The following is an 18,003-nucleotide window of genomic DNA, read 5'->3' as shown; positions in this document are numbered from 1 at the left end:
ACCATGGCTAATCACACAGGTAAATCCACAACATTGTCGGCTGCAAGCCTGAAACTTTCTCTGCAAACTTAGTGCCGGTCACATTGAAAGTTGCCTAGCTGGGGGCTACTTTCAGGCACTGTAATATCATTATGCTGCTGCAGCCATGGTACTGCCGCGAAGATCCGCGACTATTACGCAGGAATGAGAAAGTAGTTCCTAGCCATATAGGTGTAGAAAATCGCAACTTTTAATTTTCAGTTGGTCTTAGCACACAATGTAACTGTAGAAGAGTCACGTTTTAAATAGGAAAAATATTGAAAGTGTCTTTGGTCATTTTTTGAATGAGATGCTATTGGACTGATCAGAATCAATGATGTATGCTAAGCTATGCTAAAAGTGCTACCGCCAAATACAAAGATCAGCTGAATGGATTCAAAAACGGTAAAACTCAACTATTTAACTCTAGGGGACTTGTAAAATGAGCCTATTTTCAAAAAAAGTGGAGTGTTCCTAGGCCTATAACATAGGCCTATACTGTAACATAGGCCACTAGGCCTATGTTACATGCGCAAATCGGTGGGCGGGGCTAAACAGGCAGTGATGAAATAGCCGTTGATCTTCTTCTGCAGAGGCAGATTACCACACTAAGAAGTCTCAGCCTGGCACATTCTGAGGTTGAGCGTTTGCTGGGCCTGGTGTCAATAAAAGCTTTTCTTTGAATAACAACACTGTAAAAAAAAATCAGGTCTCCAATTGAAAATTTTCTAGTGACCGATCACATCTAAATTTTTCAGTTGGCCAAATTGAATTTCTGTGAATTGATGCAATTTTATTCACAGAAATTCAATTTGGCCAACTAAAAAATTTAGATATGATCGGTCACTAGAAAATTTTCAATTGGAGACCTGATTTTTTTTTACAGTGATGGAAGTTTTCAGCTCCGAAACATACAGGATATTCTTATACAGTATAACGATTAACTTTTATATATCAAAGACTGAATGAAAAGTTGATTTCTCAATTCATGACCCCTTTAATAATTTTTTCAAAAGTAAAAAAAGCTTTGAAAAGTATTATAAATGTCTGGACTAAACCTGCACCCTTTTTTCAGTAATTCTTTCCTCCAGAAGCATTGCCACTAAGCACACAATTCCATTTAGAATATAGCTATTAATTTGTTCTTATAGGGTACTGTAAGTATAGCAATCCTTCAATAGGCAATAGCAATGGTGGCAATTATGGGTGGATAAAATTACGAACGCTCAAGTCAATTAGCTGCGTGAATCTATTTGGCCAGAAACTGCAAGTCTTTTATGCCATATTCATTAGCATAGCAAGAGTTCACAGTAGGGAGTCCATTGTGCATGCTGAGTGCAAACCTACCTCCCAGGATATGACCAGCTCATGCCTGCGGCCGTTCCCACCTCTCACGTTGGCAGGGGCAACTGACGGAACTGCAGATACAGAAATACTGCAATGTAATAGTGCATTATAGTATACGTTTTAACTGTCTATTAGCTAAAACCTGTATGTAAAAATGTGAGTGAATCATTGCTTCTTAATGGCTGCTAATGATTAATTAATTATTGGCTGTTTTGACACATGAGGAAGATTCTCTCTATAGGTGTAACTATCAACCACAACCATTAAGTTGAGAAACAGTATAGCACTCACAAAACACATCTAAACAGCTTGACTCACACAAAAAAAACACAACGATAAATAAACAGGGGGAAACGGAACAGGAATAGTTCTTTTAGAATGATGTATTACTTATTTACGCTCGTATAAACAAATACGTCTGCATAGCCCCGTAGTTTACAATTTGTTTTCCTTTTCACACAAATTATGATTACAGGGACGGATTATTGATTAAAGGTCCCATGGCATGGCATTTTTCTATTATTTTATAATGTTTCCTGAGGTGTACTTATATTGTTAGTATGATTTTTACATCATAAAATATCATAATTTAGAAATAAAAGGCATTTTTTCTATACTGCTGTTTGCCCTGTGGCTGAAGGCCCTGTTACAAGAGGCGTGTCTGCTGTGAGACTTCAGTAAAAACGCCCACTGTTGTGATTGGCTGACATCTTTGCATTTGATATGAGCGGAGGGGGCGTGGTTTAACGAGGTCTACGAGGCACGAGCAGGCACGAGCTGCTGCCAGAGAGACGGATGGACCGGAGTTCACTTCACATCGGTTCTGTCAGTCTCAGTTCAGTGAACTGTTTTAGTTACAGCATATACTTCAGGTTATTAGTCTATTTCTAGTCGGAGGGGCTGTCACTCATGTCAGAAAGTTAGTAACTTTAGTAAATTATGGATCAGCGCTGACTGGAGACGCGAACCGTTTAGAACGATTCAGTCCGATTTGGTGAACTGATTCGGTTCACTAAAAAGAACCGGTTCAAAAGAAAGATCGTTCGCGAACCGGGCATCACTAACATAACAGAGACTGAGCTCAGCGATTGCTAACAAAGTTATTTATAGTAACTACTGAGTTATGAGAGCGCTGTCAGCGCGAGTTTATTGTGTTTGTATCTGAGAGTTCTGAATAAACACGAGTCCCAGTCACGCCGAGTCCGTCTTCATCATTATTACCAACTTTGTAACACATGCAAAGTACCATTACAGCGGTCGAGATGAACGAGTTATGAGTAAGTGTTGATAATACCATTATTTTTAGATGTTCCTATCATATGGAAAGCGTCAGTGACGCGCATTGAGTCCACAGCGCAAACAAAGACACAACAGCAGTAATCGAATGTAATCCAGTTTATTGTGGGGATAGCTGGCTAGCCTAGCCCGGATACGCTCACGCTTACCCCCCTTCTGCTTAATCTCGTGCCGCGTAAGGCGCCTCCGCTGTGGGCCAGATGCAGTACTGGGGGTCGGGGATGTTGGAGCCCGACCGGACAGTGCAGCCCGAGCCTCGGTGTGTGTAAGGTTTATCTCTAAAGATGTGACTCTGCATGTTGAGCAGAAACGACTGTATGCACATTGTAGAACCGATAGACGCGACGAGGACGTACAAAAACTCACAAGATAGAAAACACGAAAACACCGCTCTGTCGGGAGAGAGAGAAGCCCAGCGTGTGCACGAATAATAAATAATTAGCTACACATAAGAAATCACTGATCACAGATCAGAAGGAACTGAAAAAAGACTTCTGTTTCCATTTGTACATCCAAACACTGAGAAACTGCCAGCGTTCACTTGTTCACAAGCAATGATGCAATGATCTCTTGAGCGTTTGCATGGGCGTGGCAGATTCTCTGGGCGGAGGAAAGGGAGGTAACCGTTCCTGCTTGGACGTCAAACCAGGAGACTTCAGGATTGGCTCGTCTGGCCTGTCATTTTCTCAAAGGCAGAGAGAGACAGCCAGAACTCGGGTTTACACCGATCAACATTTCTATCCACTTGGGGACAATATTCAGGCTAGGGGAACTCATATTAATGTTGAAAAACCTCATAAAATGAAAATTTCATGCCATGGGACCTTTAACGGCTATCCCTCTTGAACAGAATTAGATAATTTCACCAAACTTGGTACACCTATTTATGGGCTCGGTCTGTGGTCACGTGAAAAAGGATGTGCTGACTGGCCCCTTGGTGGCACTTTAAAATGAAGAAAAGAAAAAAAAACACGAAAATGGCTGGGATGCGGTGTCTTTGTCCAAAGTGCCGCGAATGTCTATGAGGACATATACGCATCTTGAAAAACACGGCTGCAATCGGCCAATGAAGTTAGAGCGGCTGTCAGACAAGGTTAACGGAGGCTGATCGGAAACAAAACTCGCTGGGCCTGTTTGACTCACGGCCCTATAGAGTTGTGCTTTCATGTTTTTCACATGAGTAAAGGATTGTATATCACACGATTTTTCGCACATGCCCACGATATTCATACAATATGGTAGAACTCTTTATTATGAGAAACTTTGCCTCTAAGACCACTGCTGTCAATCAAACAGTTTTGTTAAATATTGGAGATTATTTCAAAACCCTATTTTTGCGAACTAGTCCTAGGCTTTTGGCTCAACCTTGACAACTTTTAACACTAAAACTACGAAGGCGGTCATTTTGACTTTGAACTTTGTTGAAATTAAACCCATATAGCTATAGTAACTGTTTTAACTGTAAAATACCATTAAATTGACAGTTTTTAGAAGTGAAAAAGTCGTTGTGTAATTTACAGTGACAAACCGTATATTGACATTCCCATAATTCCCTGCATGACGCTTCACATTTTATGTATTTTCATTGAAATAACTACAGTTTGTTTCTTCTTAGTTTTTCTAATCAGTTATGTACATTAGAGTTTTATGTTACATAACATTTAATGTCGACAAATACATTTTTATTGCATTTTTAAAATACCATAATGGTGTTTAGTGTTTGTGTGAATGACACTGTGCACCTTCTATATATTAGTATTGTCCTCCTAAAAGCGCTGCTTGTGATGAGCTTTGATTCATCATGTGACTCTCATCACCACTGTGATTGGTGGTTGTCAGTATATATCAAAAGTACATAACAGATATTAGTATTTCAATAGGATGGTAATTTAACTATTTAAGTTAATGAAATACAGTTATTTACTATGAATTTAACTTAAATCTGTAAAACTTAAAATGTTGAAAGCATATTTTTTTATGGTGAAGTTCTGGCAACTGGCAGTTGACGTTTTTTACCGTAAATTTTACGGGGACTTTTTTTTACTGTGTACTTTTGACTGGCCATTGGGCTACTTTTATTGCACAGACCTGGCAACGCTGGTCAGACCCAAATTTAGGTCACTATTCTTGGAAAATCCTGCCCTCTGCTGTAGCTCTCAGATCTCCCTCATCCTGCATATTTACATATGACACACACAAGAACCATTGGTGTTTTGCCATCAGTGATGTCACATTGTGTGACACATTGGGATGTCTTTTTTAATCTAAACAAACAACCTAAATTGACCTAACATAACCTAACCTAAATTGTTTATAATTGTGTTCTATTAAAAAAAGGGTCTTGTATGATTTATTGCATGGACCAATTTTATAGTGGTTTTTGGAGTTGTTTTGTTTTTTCCAAAGGCTTCGACGTCTGTAACAACTATGAACGGTTATTTTATAGAAAAGTGCTACACAAAGATAATTTTTTTATTCTCCAAAAAAATAGCATCACTTTGGTTTGGGACCAACGTTTGGGACGACATGAGGGAGAGTAAATAATAACAGAACTATTTCTTTAAGAGAAAAATAAAAACAAATGATTAGTGACATATGGTGACAACTGCAGTAATTCAAGTGGCTTTAAACAATGATAAAAAAAAAGTAGCATCATGTTTTTATATTGGGACATTTTGTTGCTTCGTAATTGAACAGGCCTGCTGAATGTTCGAACCAAAGCGTGTTGAAGCGAGGGTTTTGTTCTCCGTAAATAGAGAATTCTGCAGCCTCTTTGCCTGAGGGCACAAGTGCCTTTCTGCTTCAGCTCAAACACAAAAACTTGTTTAAATTCATGTAAGCGGCTTATTTTCCACTTCTCCTCCAATTAAAATAGAACCAGGGTCACCCTGGATATTCAGACGGGTGACGGCAGTCGTAAAAATGTGTCACAACACGCAGCTACACGATCCCTCGAGTGGAGGATAAACGAGGCTTGAGAGAAAACTGTTTGTTTATTTAGATTTCTCTTCTGTTGGAGGACATTTAGCTCGGTGACATTCACGGGTGAGTGAACCAATGAGATATACCTGCTTCCTTAGTGCGGACTGCTCTGGAGGGGGCGCTCGGGTCACCTGTGCCGATGCCGTTCGTAGCCACCACCCGAAACTCGTACTCCACCCAGGGGTTGAGCTCTACTGCCATGGCGGACTCCATGCTTCCTGTCACTGGGTCTGGGTCTGAGGGGGTGGGGCGTAGACCAAAGCAGAGAGGTACCAAAACACGTGAGGAGGAATCAATACAGCTTAAAACACAAGCCAACATGAACATCTACTGTGACTAAATCCTTGTAGACTGCAGGCTTTTCAAAGTAATGTGAACTGATACATACAGTACGCTTGCGCTACACACACAGACAAAGTGTGAAATACATGTGACAATGCAACAATTTCATGACATTTAAGCAGTGCAAACACACACACACACACATTAATTGAAAGAACACATGCCATGCTCATTATTTAGACAGATTAAATAATTATGCTGCCTGCGTTTTGGAACAGCCTTTACAACGGGAGTTCGTCATTAAATGCTGCTCATGTAGGCAGCTCACTAAGCTGAATGGTGCTAACATCTAGTTTTGTAACATCATCGATCGATTTTTGAACAACCTAAAAAATCAATACTGAATTTTTTTTTTATCCACCGAAGCATAAAGCTTTACACTTCTACAACAACGAGGAATACTTCTAATATAAAGAACAATTTCAACAGCAGTACCTGTCACAGCATAAACTGTCTCTCTAAAAACTCATATCTAAGATTTAATTGTAAAAAAGAAGTGTGCTTAATTATATTGACAATTATATATATATTTTTTTTATAATGATATTGTTCGAATAAAATTATATTATAGTGTACTCCAAAAATGACCTGCAGATAATTAAATATTTTACACTTTTAAAAAGTGCACTTTGTAATAATGTCAAATTATTACTTCAAAGTATATCATTATTTAATAAACTTTTGTCATACTTAAAAGAAGTACACTTTGAGGCATGAACAGGTATTATTAGATATTACATATAAAATTAATAAATGTTTTAATTGCATTTAAACTTTTGTAATTATAGATTTATTTACAGTACAAGTTTCATTACAAATGACAAATTTTAGTCAAATGCTTGTCAGTACTTTTTGGCAGTACAATTTATTTCAAAGACAATTGAAATTATGAAATTTCATTAAGGTCAGCTAATTCAATTTAATATAAACGTAATTGCAATTAACATGCAACTATGTCTGTAAACATTTTATTCAGTATATTATTTTATTTTCCGTAATACTCTTATTAAAAGTATGATCAAGTGTACCTCTTTTTTTCTGAGGAATTGAGCTTTGAATAAGCGATTGAGAAATGTTTCCATTGCTTCTAGTAAAGTGAATTTGTAATTTTGATTTCACTCATGGTTTGCTCAAGTCAATACATAAGAGACACCAGACATAAGATTGTGTTTGCCCAGAGGACACTCCTCTTTCTACACACCTCATTTCAGTCCAGACACACACTTGGCTGAGGACCAAACCTCTGGGCTTACTTCTGTCTACAGTTAACGGCTGTACATAACCTGTGGGACCAGAGCTGTGCTCCAGGCGTGAGACAGCGAGATGATAAACTCCCAGATGCTCTCCACAAAATTTCTCTCTTTCCCCCCTCCGGCTTACCCTGCCTTATCTCACTGTTTCTCTTCTTCACCCTCTCTATACTTTCTTCCTTTAGTTTTTTTCTTCTTTTTTCTCTCCCTCTTTGACCACACATGCCTCGATTTTCTTTGAATTTCTTTGAGTTCCTTTGAGTTTTTCATTTTCCGTTTTAGTGTGAAAAAGAAAAAACAAACAATTACATTCATATTGGCACTGGCTCTTGGGCTCTTAACATATTACTTTTTTTTAATTTAGTTTGTATGAGAATCCTGAAAGGTGCAACATTGGCTCGACCAATGGTGTAACTTTGGGGTGGGTCTATGTGTTTGTCAGGCCAATGACAGGAAACTATTATTATTTACATCCTGTGTTCATATTTAAGCTTAACCAGTCCACCCACCCACCCACCCATCCATCCATCCATCCATCCATCCATCCATCCATCAATCCAAACTCCCACCCATCCATCAATCCATCCATCCATCAATCCAAACTCCCTCCCACCCACCCACCCATCCATCCATCCATCCATCCATCCATCCATCCATCCATCCATCCATCCATCCATCCATCCATCCATCCATATCATTTAAATGTACTAAATTACTAAATTTCATTACAAATTATATTTAAATTACTATGCCTATTTAAAAACATGACAAACAAGTTTCAAAAGGAATGACATGATTAAAGTAGTTTACCACAAATCCTTGTCAGTACATTCGGCAGTTCACTTTACCCAAAAACAATACAAATAATAAGGAAATTACATTGGAAAATAACATACCATTACTTAAGTGGGTAAAAAAAGCAATTTAAAGTTCATCTTATTGGATTTAATATAAATTTAAACGTAATACATTTTAATTTAGTTGCCGTTAATATGTATTTAAGTGTCCGAAAACATTAAAAGAATATAATGTGAACTGAATGTAAAGTAAATTAGTATGCTAGTCTGAACAGGCTGAACTCTACAATCCATGCAGTTGCAAAAGTCAAACTCTGCTGGTTTGTTTAATCCCCAACAGTCTTTGTTGCTCATGTTGCCTCAAATCTCTTATTGGAAAAGAATGATTTGTTGATATTTTTTCAGAATGAACAGCCCTTTAGGCCTACTTTATTTCTAGAGGAAGGCACAGTAAAGAACATGAAGTGGGGACCCACTTTTTTAAATTAGGTGGCCTTAACTACTATGTACTAACATTTAAATTAATAATTTGATACAATGCACTTATTGTGTACATGTTTTTACATTGTACTTACATTTAAAAAAAAATAACTGCATGTAATTACATCTGTAATTAAGTTCTGTAGTTCCATTTATAATTTACACTGTTGACACTTACACCTTACATCTTACACCTAACCCTACCTAAACTTACCCATTCCACCACACCTGTCCCTAACTTTACCCATATCCCACCTCAATATCAGCAAAAGTGATTGCAATACAATATGAACACAATAAGTACATTGTACTTATTTTTTGATGTAAGTACATAGCAGTTAAGGCCACCTAATATAAAGTGGGACCTGAAGGGGTAACAGTGTTTAAACACTATAAAATACAAATTTTCATCTCTATCTCTAATCTGAATATGTTCAGCACAAAGCATTGTGTGCACACTATTTGGGCCTTATCTCTCTTACTTTCATTCGTGCAGAATGTTCAAACCGAAAAGAACAATTCATCCATATCAAGACTACAAAAGTGCATAAAACTTTGCTATTATCCAAAGTTGACTGCTAATGTTTGAACAGAGGGCACAAAAAGCTGTTGTCTTTGGATAATAGCAGATAATTACAAGGGGTATTACTGTCACGTTACCTAAACTAAAGCCATTTAATTTCTGGTAGTGATGGAAAAATATAGTGAGAGTCTTATTTATCCGGAAAACTATCTGTCAAATTACAAAAAAAAGAAAAAGAGCTGGATAACTGGTTGAATTTAAAAAGCATGTCATGAATATCTCGATGTTATAAAATATTTTGTAGAACAATCTTGTCATTCATGTTCGTTGACGGAAGCTAACCTATTTTCAGGCACTGCGTAATATCATTGCACCTGCTGCACCCATGGTACGGCAGCAAAGTTCCTTGATTATTACGCACAAATGAGAGTTCCTAGCCAAATCGGCCTAGAAAATCACAACTTTTCATTTTCCGTCGGTTTTAGTACACGATGTAACTACAGAAGAGTCAAGTTTTGAGTAGGAAAAATATCGAAACTCTTTGGTCATTTTTTTTAACGAAATGCTAACTAATCAGTCTAATCAGATTCAATGATCTATGCTAAGCTATGCTAAAGGTGCTGGAGATCGGCTGAATGGATTCGAAAACGGTAAAACTCAACTGTTTAACTGTAGGGGAGTTGGAAAATGAGCCCATTTTCAAAAATAGTGGTGTGTTCCTTTAACTACCACATAAATAATGGCTATTATCCCTTTACTATATATTCGATGAATCATTAACTACTGGTGTGGTAATGCCAAAGTCCCTTTAAGACAAGTCATTTCACTCGGCAGCCATCTTTGAAACGCCTCTCGGGCATGCAAGTGCAGCTCCCATCTCTTTGAATGGGGAAACATCAAATTCTCCAAAACTGTTGTCCAAGCTTACCATTAAATTTCATATTTGAAATCACCAATGAAATCTGACAACTGTCTCATAAATCTTGTTTCTAAATGCTCGAATCATGACAAAAAAGGCTCGACCAAGCTAATGCGCGCGTGTAGACCTAAGTGTGCTAAGAGCACTGACTGTGGCTGAATCCGAAATCGCCCAATATACCCTTAAATAGGGCACTATTTGAGGGGACAGCCATTTGTAGTGGTGTCCGAAACCATAGTGAACGTTTTTGAGTGCACTCATTCTATCTCACATTGCAACGCAATAACGAGTGTACAGCCGATGTACACACAGCGGCTGTCCGAATTCGCTCACTTGTTTTCATTCACTCATTCAAGTGAGCTGTATTAGTGGACTAAAGTAGGGAATAGTGAATGAGGGTTTAGGGGGCAATTTCTGATTCGGCCTGTGTCTATAGCAACCAGAGCTTCTAACGGCAGCTGCAGTGAAATGATGACTTTACCAATTGGTGATTGGCTCTTATTTAGAGGGCGGAACTTATTCCGCCATATTGTGTGTTGCACTTTCTCTCATTCATAGTAATACAGTATGAGTGCACCGTCTTTCTATATATAAGCTCTTTGGTAATGCTTAACTACCGCATGATTATAGACCCTTTAAATAGTTACCGAACTCACTATTTGTACATTATGTATTACCAATGTATAGACTACAATGTAGACCATAAACTAATAGTTTATAAGTACTTTATAACTCTATACTTATTATACAAGTGCTTCTGAAAGGTAACCTACCACTGACCTTCAAATTAATTTGCCATTAGATTTCAGCCAGTGACATTTAAAAAAAGCACAACAGACATTTAATAGAGGCCCACTGGGCTCTTGTAACACATCCTTACAAACAGATGGGAGGAAAAGTCAACTCCCAGAGCTTGAGTATGCTGAAAGCCAAAGGTTTGGACTGAGATCTTATATAACAAGAAATATAGACGTACTTGAGTATTCAGCAGTAGTCAGTGACCATTAAAACTTAAACTTGTATGTGCAACCTAATGAGCTAGATCAATCTTAGTCCATAATTGTAATATATATATATATATATATATTCCAATAGCATTTGATTATGATTTGCTCACGCCATTTGCTTCACTTAAACACACACACCATACACTGAAATTAACATGTATGGAAGTGATTACCGGTTTTCACTGTTTGCCAGCCCAGAGAGACCGGGCTACGTGCCTGTACATTGTAGGTGGTGATTGGACTGTGGTTGTCAACACCATGGCTCCATGACAACGTCGCCGTGGTATCCGTGATCTCCTCTACAATCACCACTCCAGGAGGTCCAGGAGGGCCTGAAAAAAAGAAGAAAAAATGCCACCATCGAGTCAGTCACACTAAAATAAAATATATGTTTGATCTTATGATGAACTATTCTAGTGTTTAACAAGTATCTAGCCTTCTTCCTCTTGACTATCCACTGATTGGTTGGACCATGTTTCTGAACACTTAATAGGTATTGACCTCCAATTAACATTCTGTAACTGAGGCTGTGTTTTAATCTGGATGCATTTAAAAACGCATCTTGCATTTTGACCTTCCTTCCACATTGAGAACTTTTTGAAGACACTCTCCAAAGTGGATCAATTTAAAACACAGTTTTCGCGACGTAGTGAGGACGGTTAAAACAGAGGTATTCAAAACTGATGACTTATGTTTGGACATGATGCATATTTTACCTATAGATATTTATGTTTAATACCAGCATGTGCCAGCTATGTGCTATTCACTTGCACAGTGATGCTCAAGATAAATGTTTTGTACATTCTTCATATTATTACATTTCTGCAAAGCTGACAGAAAATGTACTCATCATTGCTGTCCTTCGGGGAAACATGAGGGTAATTGTGTTTTAGGTCTGGTCTCGTTGGAAAAACATAGCCTACCTGTGGCAACAATTTTTGCAAAACGCAAAATACGTACCAATATGTACATTTCACTGTGGTTTCCAACTGAAATGGACACTAGAGGCAGTAAAACAGAGAGCACTTTTTATTGTTTTCATACACACTTATAATTACAGGTGCAGATTAAGGATCAATGACATGACATTTTTTTTTACCATAGTGCATGATTTGTAAACAAATACATTTCGAAGTTTGTAACACATAACCAGCTCTGTATGTTTGGCTTTTCTGACATACCAAGCTTGCTTGGTAGCTCAGCTGCTACAGAATTGTTCTTGCAATGCTGATAGCTTAGGTATGAATCCTGTGAAAGTCGAGTCACGATAAAAGAGCTCAAAGTCAAGAGTTCAAAACCCAAGCTAAAATGGCATGGTTACGATTGGATTTTAGTCACATTTGCTTTTGTTAACACTATCAGGTAGGTTTAGGGTTTAGTGTAGGTGTACATTATTTAATGTGTTGGAGCATTAAGCTTTTAGCATCTCTCACCGGATATTTTAAATCAGAACTGCAGTGGTACATACAAAAACCAACGTAATAAAACTTGCCAGATTCACGTTCATCTGCTCTGGAAAAAAACGAAACACGCTTTTAGCGCCACTCACTAGACATTTCTCTTTGAAACTGTTGTGAAACTTGTGCGACACAATGTATTTTGTATTATTTTTGAGCCTGGGCTGGTTTTAGACAATACATGACATGCCAACTAAGTGCAACCTGGACACACCAGTTAGCGACAAGATATTTGCTAATGAAATGAACGTGCCAGTAGAATAATGTGAATTTTATTTTTTATTATGTCTTTATGGTTGTCTCCCTCGGTTGCAAGGGGTGTACTTCTGGTTTGAACATTCGGGGGTTGAAGTGTGAACATTTTAATAGGATCCCAGGGCATGCTCCCTCATGAGGTTTATGTATTTGTTTGTTTGTTTATTTATTTTTGCAAAATGGTCAACACATGCAAAGTTGGTTGATAACATAACTGCAATAATGTAGCCTATAGTTAACAATCACCCTTTTACAAAGTGCCATGGGAAATCAAACTATCTTTACTGAAAGGGTTACTTGAGTGATTAGCATTAAGCTTTGTATCTGTAGATAGTATATTTGAATGCGGTACTTCCCTCCCTCATGTCCCCCTGAGACGAGAGATTTATGTATTTTTTGTCTGGAAAAAAAACTCAGATGGCACAAAAATCGTCATTTAAAGTCATCTGAGGATTTTTTGGCCAGAGGCTAGAGACGAAAGCCAGTAGTAGGAGCTAGTTCCGCATGTTTTCAACCCACCAATAGGGGTGGGATCTCACTCACTGAATGTAAAATGCGCACGGCCGCTCAGCTCAGGCATTCATAACGGAGCAGTGCAGAGCAAAGCGAGTGTTTTCAATGAATTCCTATGAAAGTTAAGCTTCCATATAGCCAGACGTTGTCATACTCAATTCTAGTCAGAATATGAGTCTGATACTGATCCGTTGGGCTGTGATTATGGCGAGTGTTTCAACCGAACAAGGAAAGATCTCAAATGGATAGACCTACAACCAATCAGAGCAACGGAGCGATGCATAACGTTAGTTGTCAAATGTCAACAGAACTCAACTGCACAGTGTTGCCAAGTCCGCGGTTTTCCAGCGGGCTGTTTTTCCATGTCTGCGGGTTGAAACGACCCCAATTATGTATTTAGACCCAGGAATGCAAATTTTAGCAGGCAACCCTGCCAAAAAAAAAATTTTTTTTACCCCCAAAACTGAATTTTTTTCCGGAAACCCCAAGCTACTGGGCTTGTTTTGGACTAATTTTGAGTAGCAATTGGGCGGGTTTTGTTGTGAAAACTTGGCAACCCTGTTTGCACGCACGCTGGAAGAAGGGAGTGTAAACAATCTTTGCAGGTCTTGTAAAAAATAATTTAAGGATACACAGAGTACTTACCAACACGATCATCATTTCTGAGAGAAATAGTGAAGGTGAATGCATATACGAACAAGTTTAAGATTAGAACAAATTCAACCCAAGTGCTCTTTGGTGATGTGGATGCTTACGTTTCTGTTTATCATCTGTCCATCATCATCTAAAGCCCACCCTGACAATTTAATTGGTCCGAACAGCTCCTGTTCGGGCATAGTTGCTCCACAACGGATCAAGTCCAGACCAAACTGCCTGACCTCAAATGTTGTGGGCGGGGCTAAGCTCGGATGGCATCCAGGCTAGCTTCCATAGGCATGAACTGAAAATGCACCAGACTGGACACGCACCGTGAATGATTGTGCAGCCGTGAATGAATGACAATGCGGCCATGTATGAATGCCCGTGTGGCTGTGCTCATTTTAGTTTCGGTTTAGAATTGGCGCCAATTCGGGGTGGGTTGCTTGAATTGTGGGTTCATTAGCCTATTATTCTTTATGGAAAACACAACAACAAAACCATACTATGACAAACTCAATTAAATAGGTGCTTTTTGTCTTGAAAACAAATCTTTCGCAATCATCTGGTCTGTCAGCTGTTTGCTCTCGTGATGAATGAAATCTGACTCCTGCTGCTTTTGTGCTGCGACTCTTATTCGGGTCATGCTGTATTAGTCAGACACGTTCAGTTTTTAATTGCAGTGTACTATAAAAATCTAAATTACGGTGGGGGCACTGCTACGGTGGGCAAGTGATGTAACCAGTAGCCGTGGCTTTGGGAGTGGCCTTGTAGGGCAGCGAAACAAGTGCATTCTGGTAGTTGTTGTCTTTCATCCACATCAGCCAAAAACAAATTTTCTGGCTTTTCTCAGTCTAGAAGGCACCAACTTCTCAAATAATTTGACATTTCTATTACATAAATGCCAGCAGTGAAGTATCCCTTTATTTATGAAGTATCCCATTAATTTCCTGTTATCTCGTGTAATATCTGAAAGCCAGGTTTTTCCTAATATCTGTCATATTAGCAGAACACATTTTGCACATGGGGAAAACCAATGGTTTAGTCAATAATCCAAGAAGGTCCATATTTTAAAGCTCTTTTAACTTTTTTTTAACTTGTACTTAGCCTTATGAAAAAGTAACATAGTTATTTTCATTGTTTAACTGTAGCATTTGTTACAATAAGTATATCATTACAGGTAAGACCATTGATAGCTATTCATTACTATGCTAAGACAAATGTTAAAGACCCACTGAAGTGCCTTGAAACCCACAGCATTATTCAATACGTTGACGTAATTTCCCCTGAAATGGCTTCAGCTTTAAGCAGCTCCTCCCCCTTTTTAAAACAGCCAATAGCGTTTAGTTAATTTCACAGTTTGACTAGAGCTTTTCTGTTTGGTAAAGCCACAGTTTCCTCCTAATCACTAACCGTTTATCATCATAATCTCCTCCATATCGCTTTGAAATACAGCATTCTGTGCAGAATTTAAATGGGTCAGTTAAGTTTTGTTGTCTGTGCCGACTCGCACATATGATCCGCGCTGTGCTTTCGTGTCTTGTGTGTGTGCTGCAGCGGTGCACATGAAACTAACGTGAAACCAAACTTCATTCGCCTTAACTGAAAGCATATTTACACTGTCTGGATCGCTTCCTATCGCATATATAGTGCGCTATGTGCCATTCACCATGTAGAAAATAGTTAATGTGTGAACAGCTGACCGATTTCAGCCACAGCTTCAGCGTCTATTTGTAGTGTAGGGCGCGGGACGATTCAGATTCTAGAGAGCAGTTGATTGGACAGAAGATGTGACGAGAAGCTGAAGTCTGCGATGATGTCATCAAAATCTGTGATCCATTTTAACGGAAGTGAGAGACTGTAAGTTTTGAATGCTTATATCTCCTAAATGTGAATTTTGTCACTGTTTTGGAACACACCAGCTCATTCATAACCTCAAGGCTAACATAGTCATACTAAAAGCTAAAAAACATCGATTTTGATTTCAGGGGGCCTTTAACTTTTGGTCTCTGTCCGCTTATTTGGTGTGCAACAAGTTTTCATATGGCAGTGTTCAATTTATTCAAATGTAAACATTAATTTCGGTATAATTAACATACAGACATGAACAGAAACACTGTACATGTGTATACATGCAGAATTCAAGTCTCTAATCAAACAAACAAGTGAACTTGCAAAGACCATGGAAGGATTTTGGATGACACAGATCTCTCGGCAAGGATTTCACACTGATTACAGAATCTGCTCTCTCTCCTCTTTGTGTCTATTATGGGTAGTGCGTCAGCCCTCTTAGGCATGGTTGAATGATGAAATGTTTTTATTTCTTAAACTTTTTTTATACGTGCTCCTCAGCCTCCTCAGTAAATGTAATCTGTGTGAGCAGAAACAGTGACTGGCTCAAGAGGAACGAGTTGTAACAGAAAGGCTGACAGCTGCTTCGGCCAATGAAAGTCAATGTTCTGTGTGCTTTGAAAGGGGATGTGTTAAAACGCTGGACTGAAAGGTGCCTTTGCTATCGAGAATATTAATATGCACGGCACGACACTATGGCAGCAGCATAACGGGTTTCTGTTTTACCCGTATAAGGGTTTTCTTGTCCGAGAGGAAGCAGCGCACATGTGGAAGCGTTGCGGCTTACATCATGAACACATGTGGCTATAGGTCTGGTATAGGGCAGACAACACATTTCTTTGTAGACCAACAGTGTGTAAAACATGGATAGGCTAATGACTGTGTGTTTACACATCAAGTAGCTGTGGGGAGAAAAGGAAGCGAGGTTTTGCACAGGAATAGCATCTAGTCATCCGTGTGAACACTGTTATTTACCAAGCTGTTGATTAAATAAGAAACTGCATGTTATAAGAGGAAATTACTCTTTATTCTATAGTGGAGAAATTCTTCTGTACATCTTCAAAAACAACATTCACAATTATTTAACTTATATAACGTGATGCAGCTCCAAGAACAACAATATACTGGGTAGGAAATAATGCGCGAGATTTGGATAAGGATTTGTTTGGATAGTGAAAGCAGGCCAATGATATGATTGGTTAATATTAATATCCTGCTCTGGTTACCTCAGCAGGAAAGAAAAATATTTTTCTCAACCTTTGTCCAACACAATATTTGAAGGCTAAAATAATTCCTCTGGTATTTCTGCTGTAATTATGACAATGCAGGTTTGTTTCCAAAACAGTTTTGATATAATTTAAGCATTTCATTTTGTGTGATTCTTTAATATTCAAAATTTTGATTCTGTAATACAAAATCTACTTATTGGAGGGTAAAAAATAAATGTGATTTCACCTATTTTCATTTCTTCATTTTTTTTATTTATTTGCATTTTAGGGTTTATTTTTATATATATTTTTTTTTAAATACAATAAAATTTGATGTTTGCTAACCCTAACCCTTGGTTGAAAACCAGTTGTAGAGACAGAAAGTTATTACATTTTACTGAAAGACCATGAAAGCTCTTTATTTGTGTAAAAATCAAGTGGTTTTTCTTGTCAGTTTTAACATCCTTTAAACGTTATATATCATATTTATCCAGTGGATGCAATCAGCTTTCATTTCTTAAAATCGAACAAATTATTTAAGTAACAATTCAATTACATTTTTATCTATATGGATTTGATTGGATAGAGAAAATAAGTAATATTAGGCAATTTGTTTTATATGCACTCTCCGGCCACTTTCTTAAGTACAACCCAAATATCTAATCAGCCAATCACATGTCAGCAACGCAATGCATTTATGCATGTAGACATGTTCAAGATCATCTTCTGAAGTTCAAACTGAGCAGCAGAATGGGGAAGAAAGATGATGTGACAGATTTTGACTTTGAACGTAGTAGTATTGTTGGTGTCAGACGGGCTGGTCTGAGTATTTCAGAAACTGCTGATCTACTGGGATTTTCACACACAACCATCTCTAGGGTTTACAGAGAATGGTCCGAAAAAGAGAAATATCCAGTGAGCAGCAGTTCTGTGGGTGAAATTGCCTTGTTGAGATCAGAGAAGAATTGCCAGACTGGTTCAAGCTGATAGAAAGACAACAGAAGAGCATCTCTGAACACACCTTGAAGTCAAACCTTGAAGCAGATGGGCTACAACAGCAGAAGATCACACCGGTTGCCGCTCCTGTCAGCTAAGAACAGCAAACTGAGGCTACAGTTTGCA

The 18,003-nt window shown here is 38.2% G+C and overlaps 1 protein-coding gene across 1 annotated transcript in view; it reads right to left on the bottom strand.

Moving 5' to 3' along the window:
* The window catches only part of cntn5 (contactin 5), a 460,526-nt gene that overhangs the window by 33,175 nt on the left and 409,348 nt on the right, over window positions 1-18,003 (bottom strand). Inside the window, exons 16-18 of the mRNA XM_079825767.1 lie at window positions 11,135-11,293; window positions 5,730-5,879; window positions 1,366-1,436 (exon numbers count right to left, since the gene is read on the bottom strand). Of these exons, the coding sequence (XP_079681893.1) occupies window positions 1,366-1,436; window positions 5,730-5,879; window positions 11,135-11,293 (380 nt within the window). The remainder of the gene's footprint in view (window positions 1-1,365; window positions 1,437-5,729; window positions 5,880-11,134; window positions 11,294-18,003) is intronic.

Source organism: Gobio gobio (assembly GCF_949357685.1).
Source record: "Gobio gobio genome assembly, chromosome: 9".
NCBI lineage: Eukaryota > Metazoa > Chordata > Actinopteri > Cypriniformes > Gobionidae > Gobio > Gobio gobio.
The sequence above is the reverse complement of the archived record's forward strand: the minus strand, read 5'-3'. Positions and strand labels throughout refer to the sequence as shown.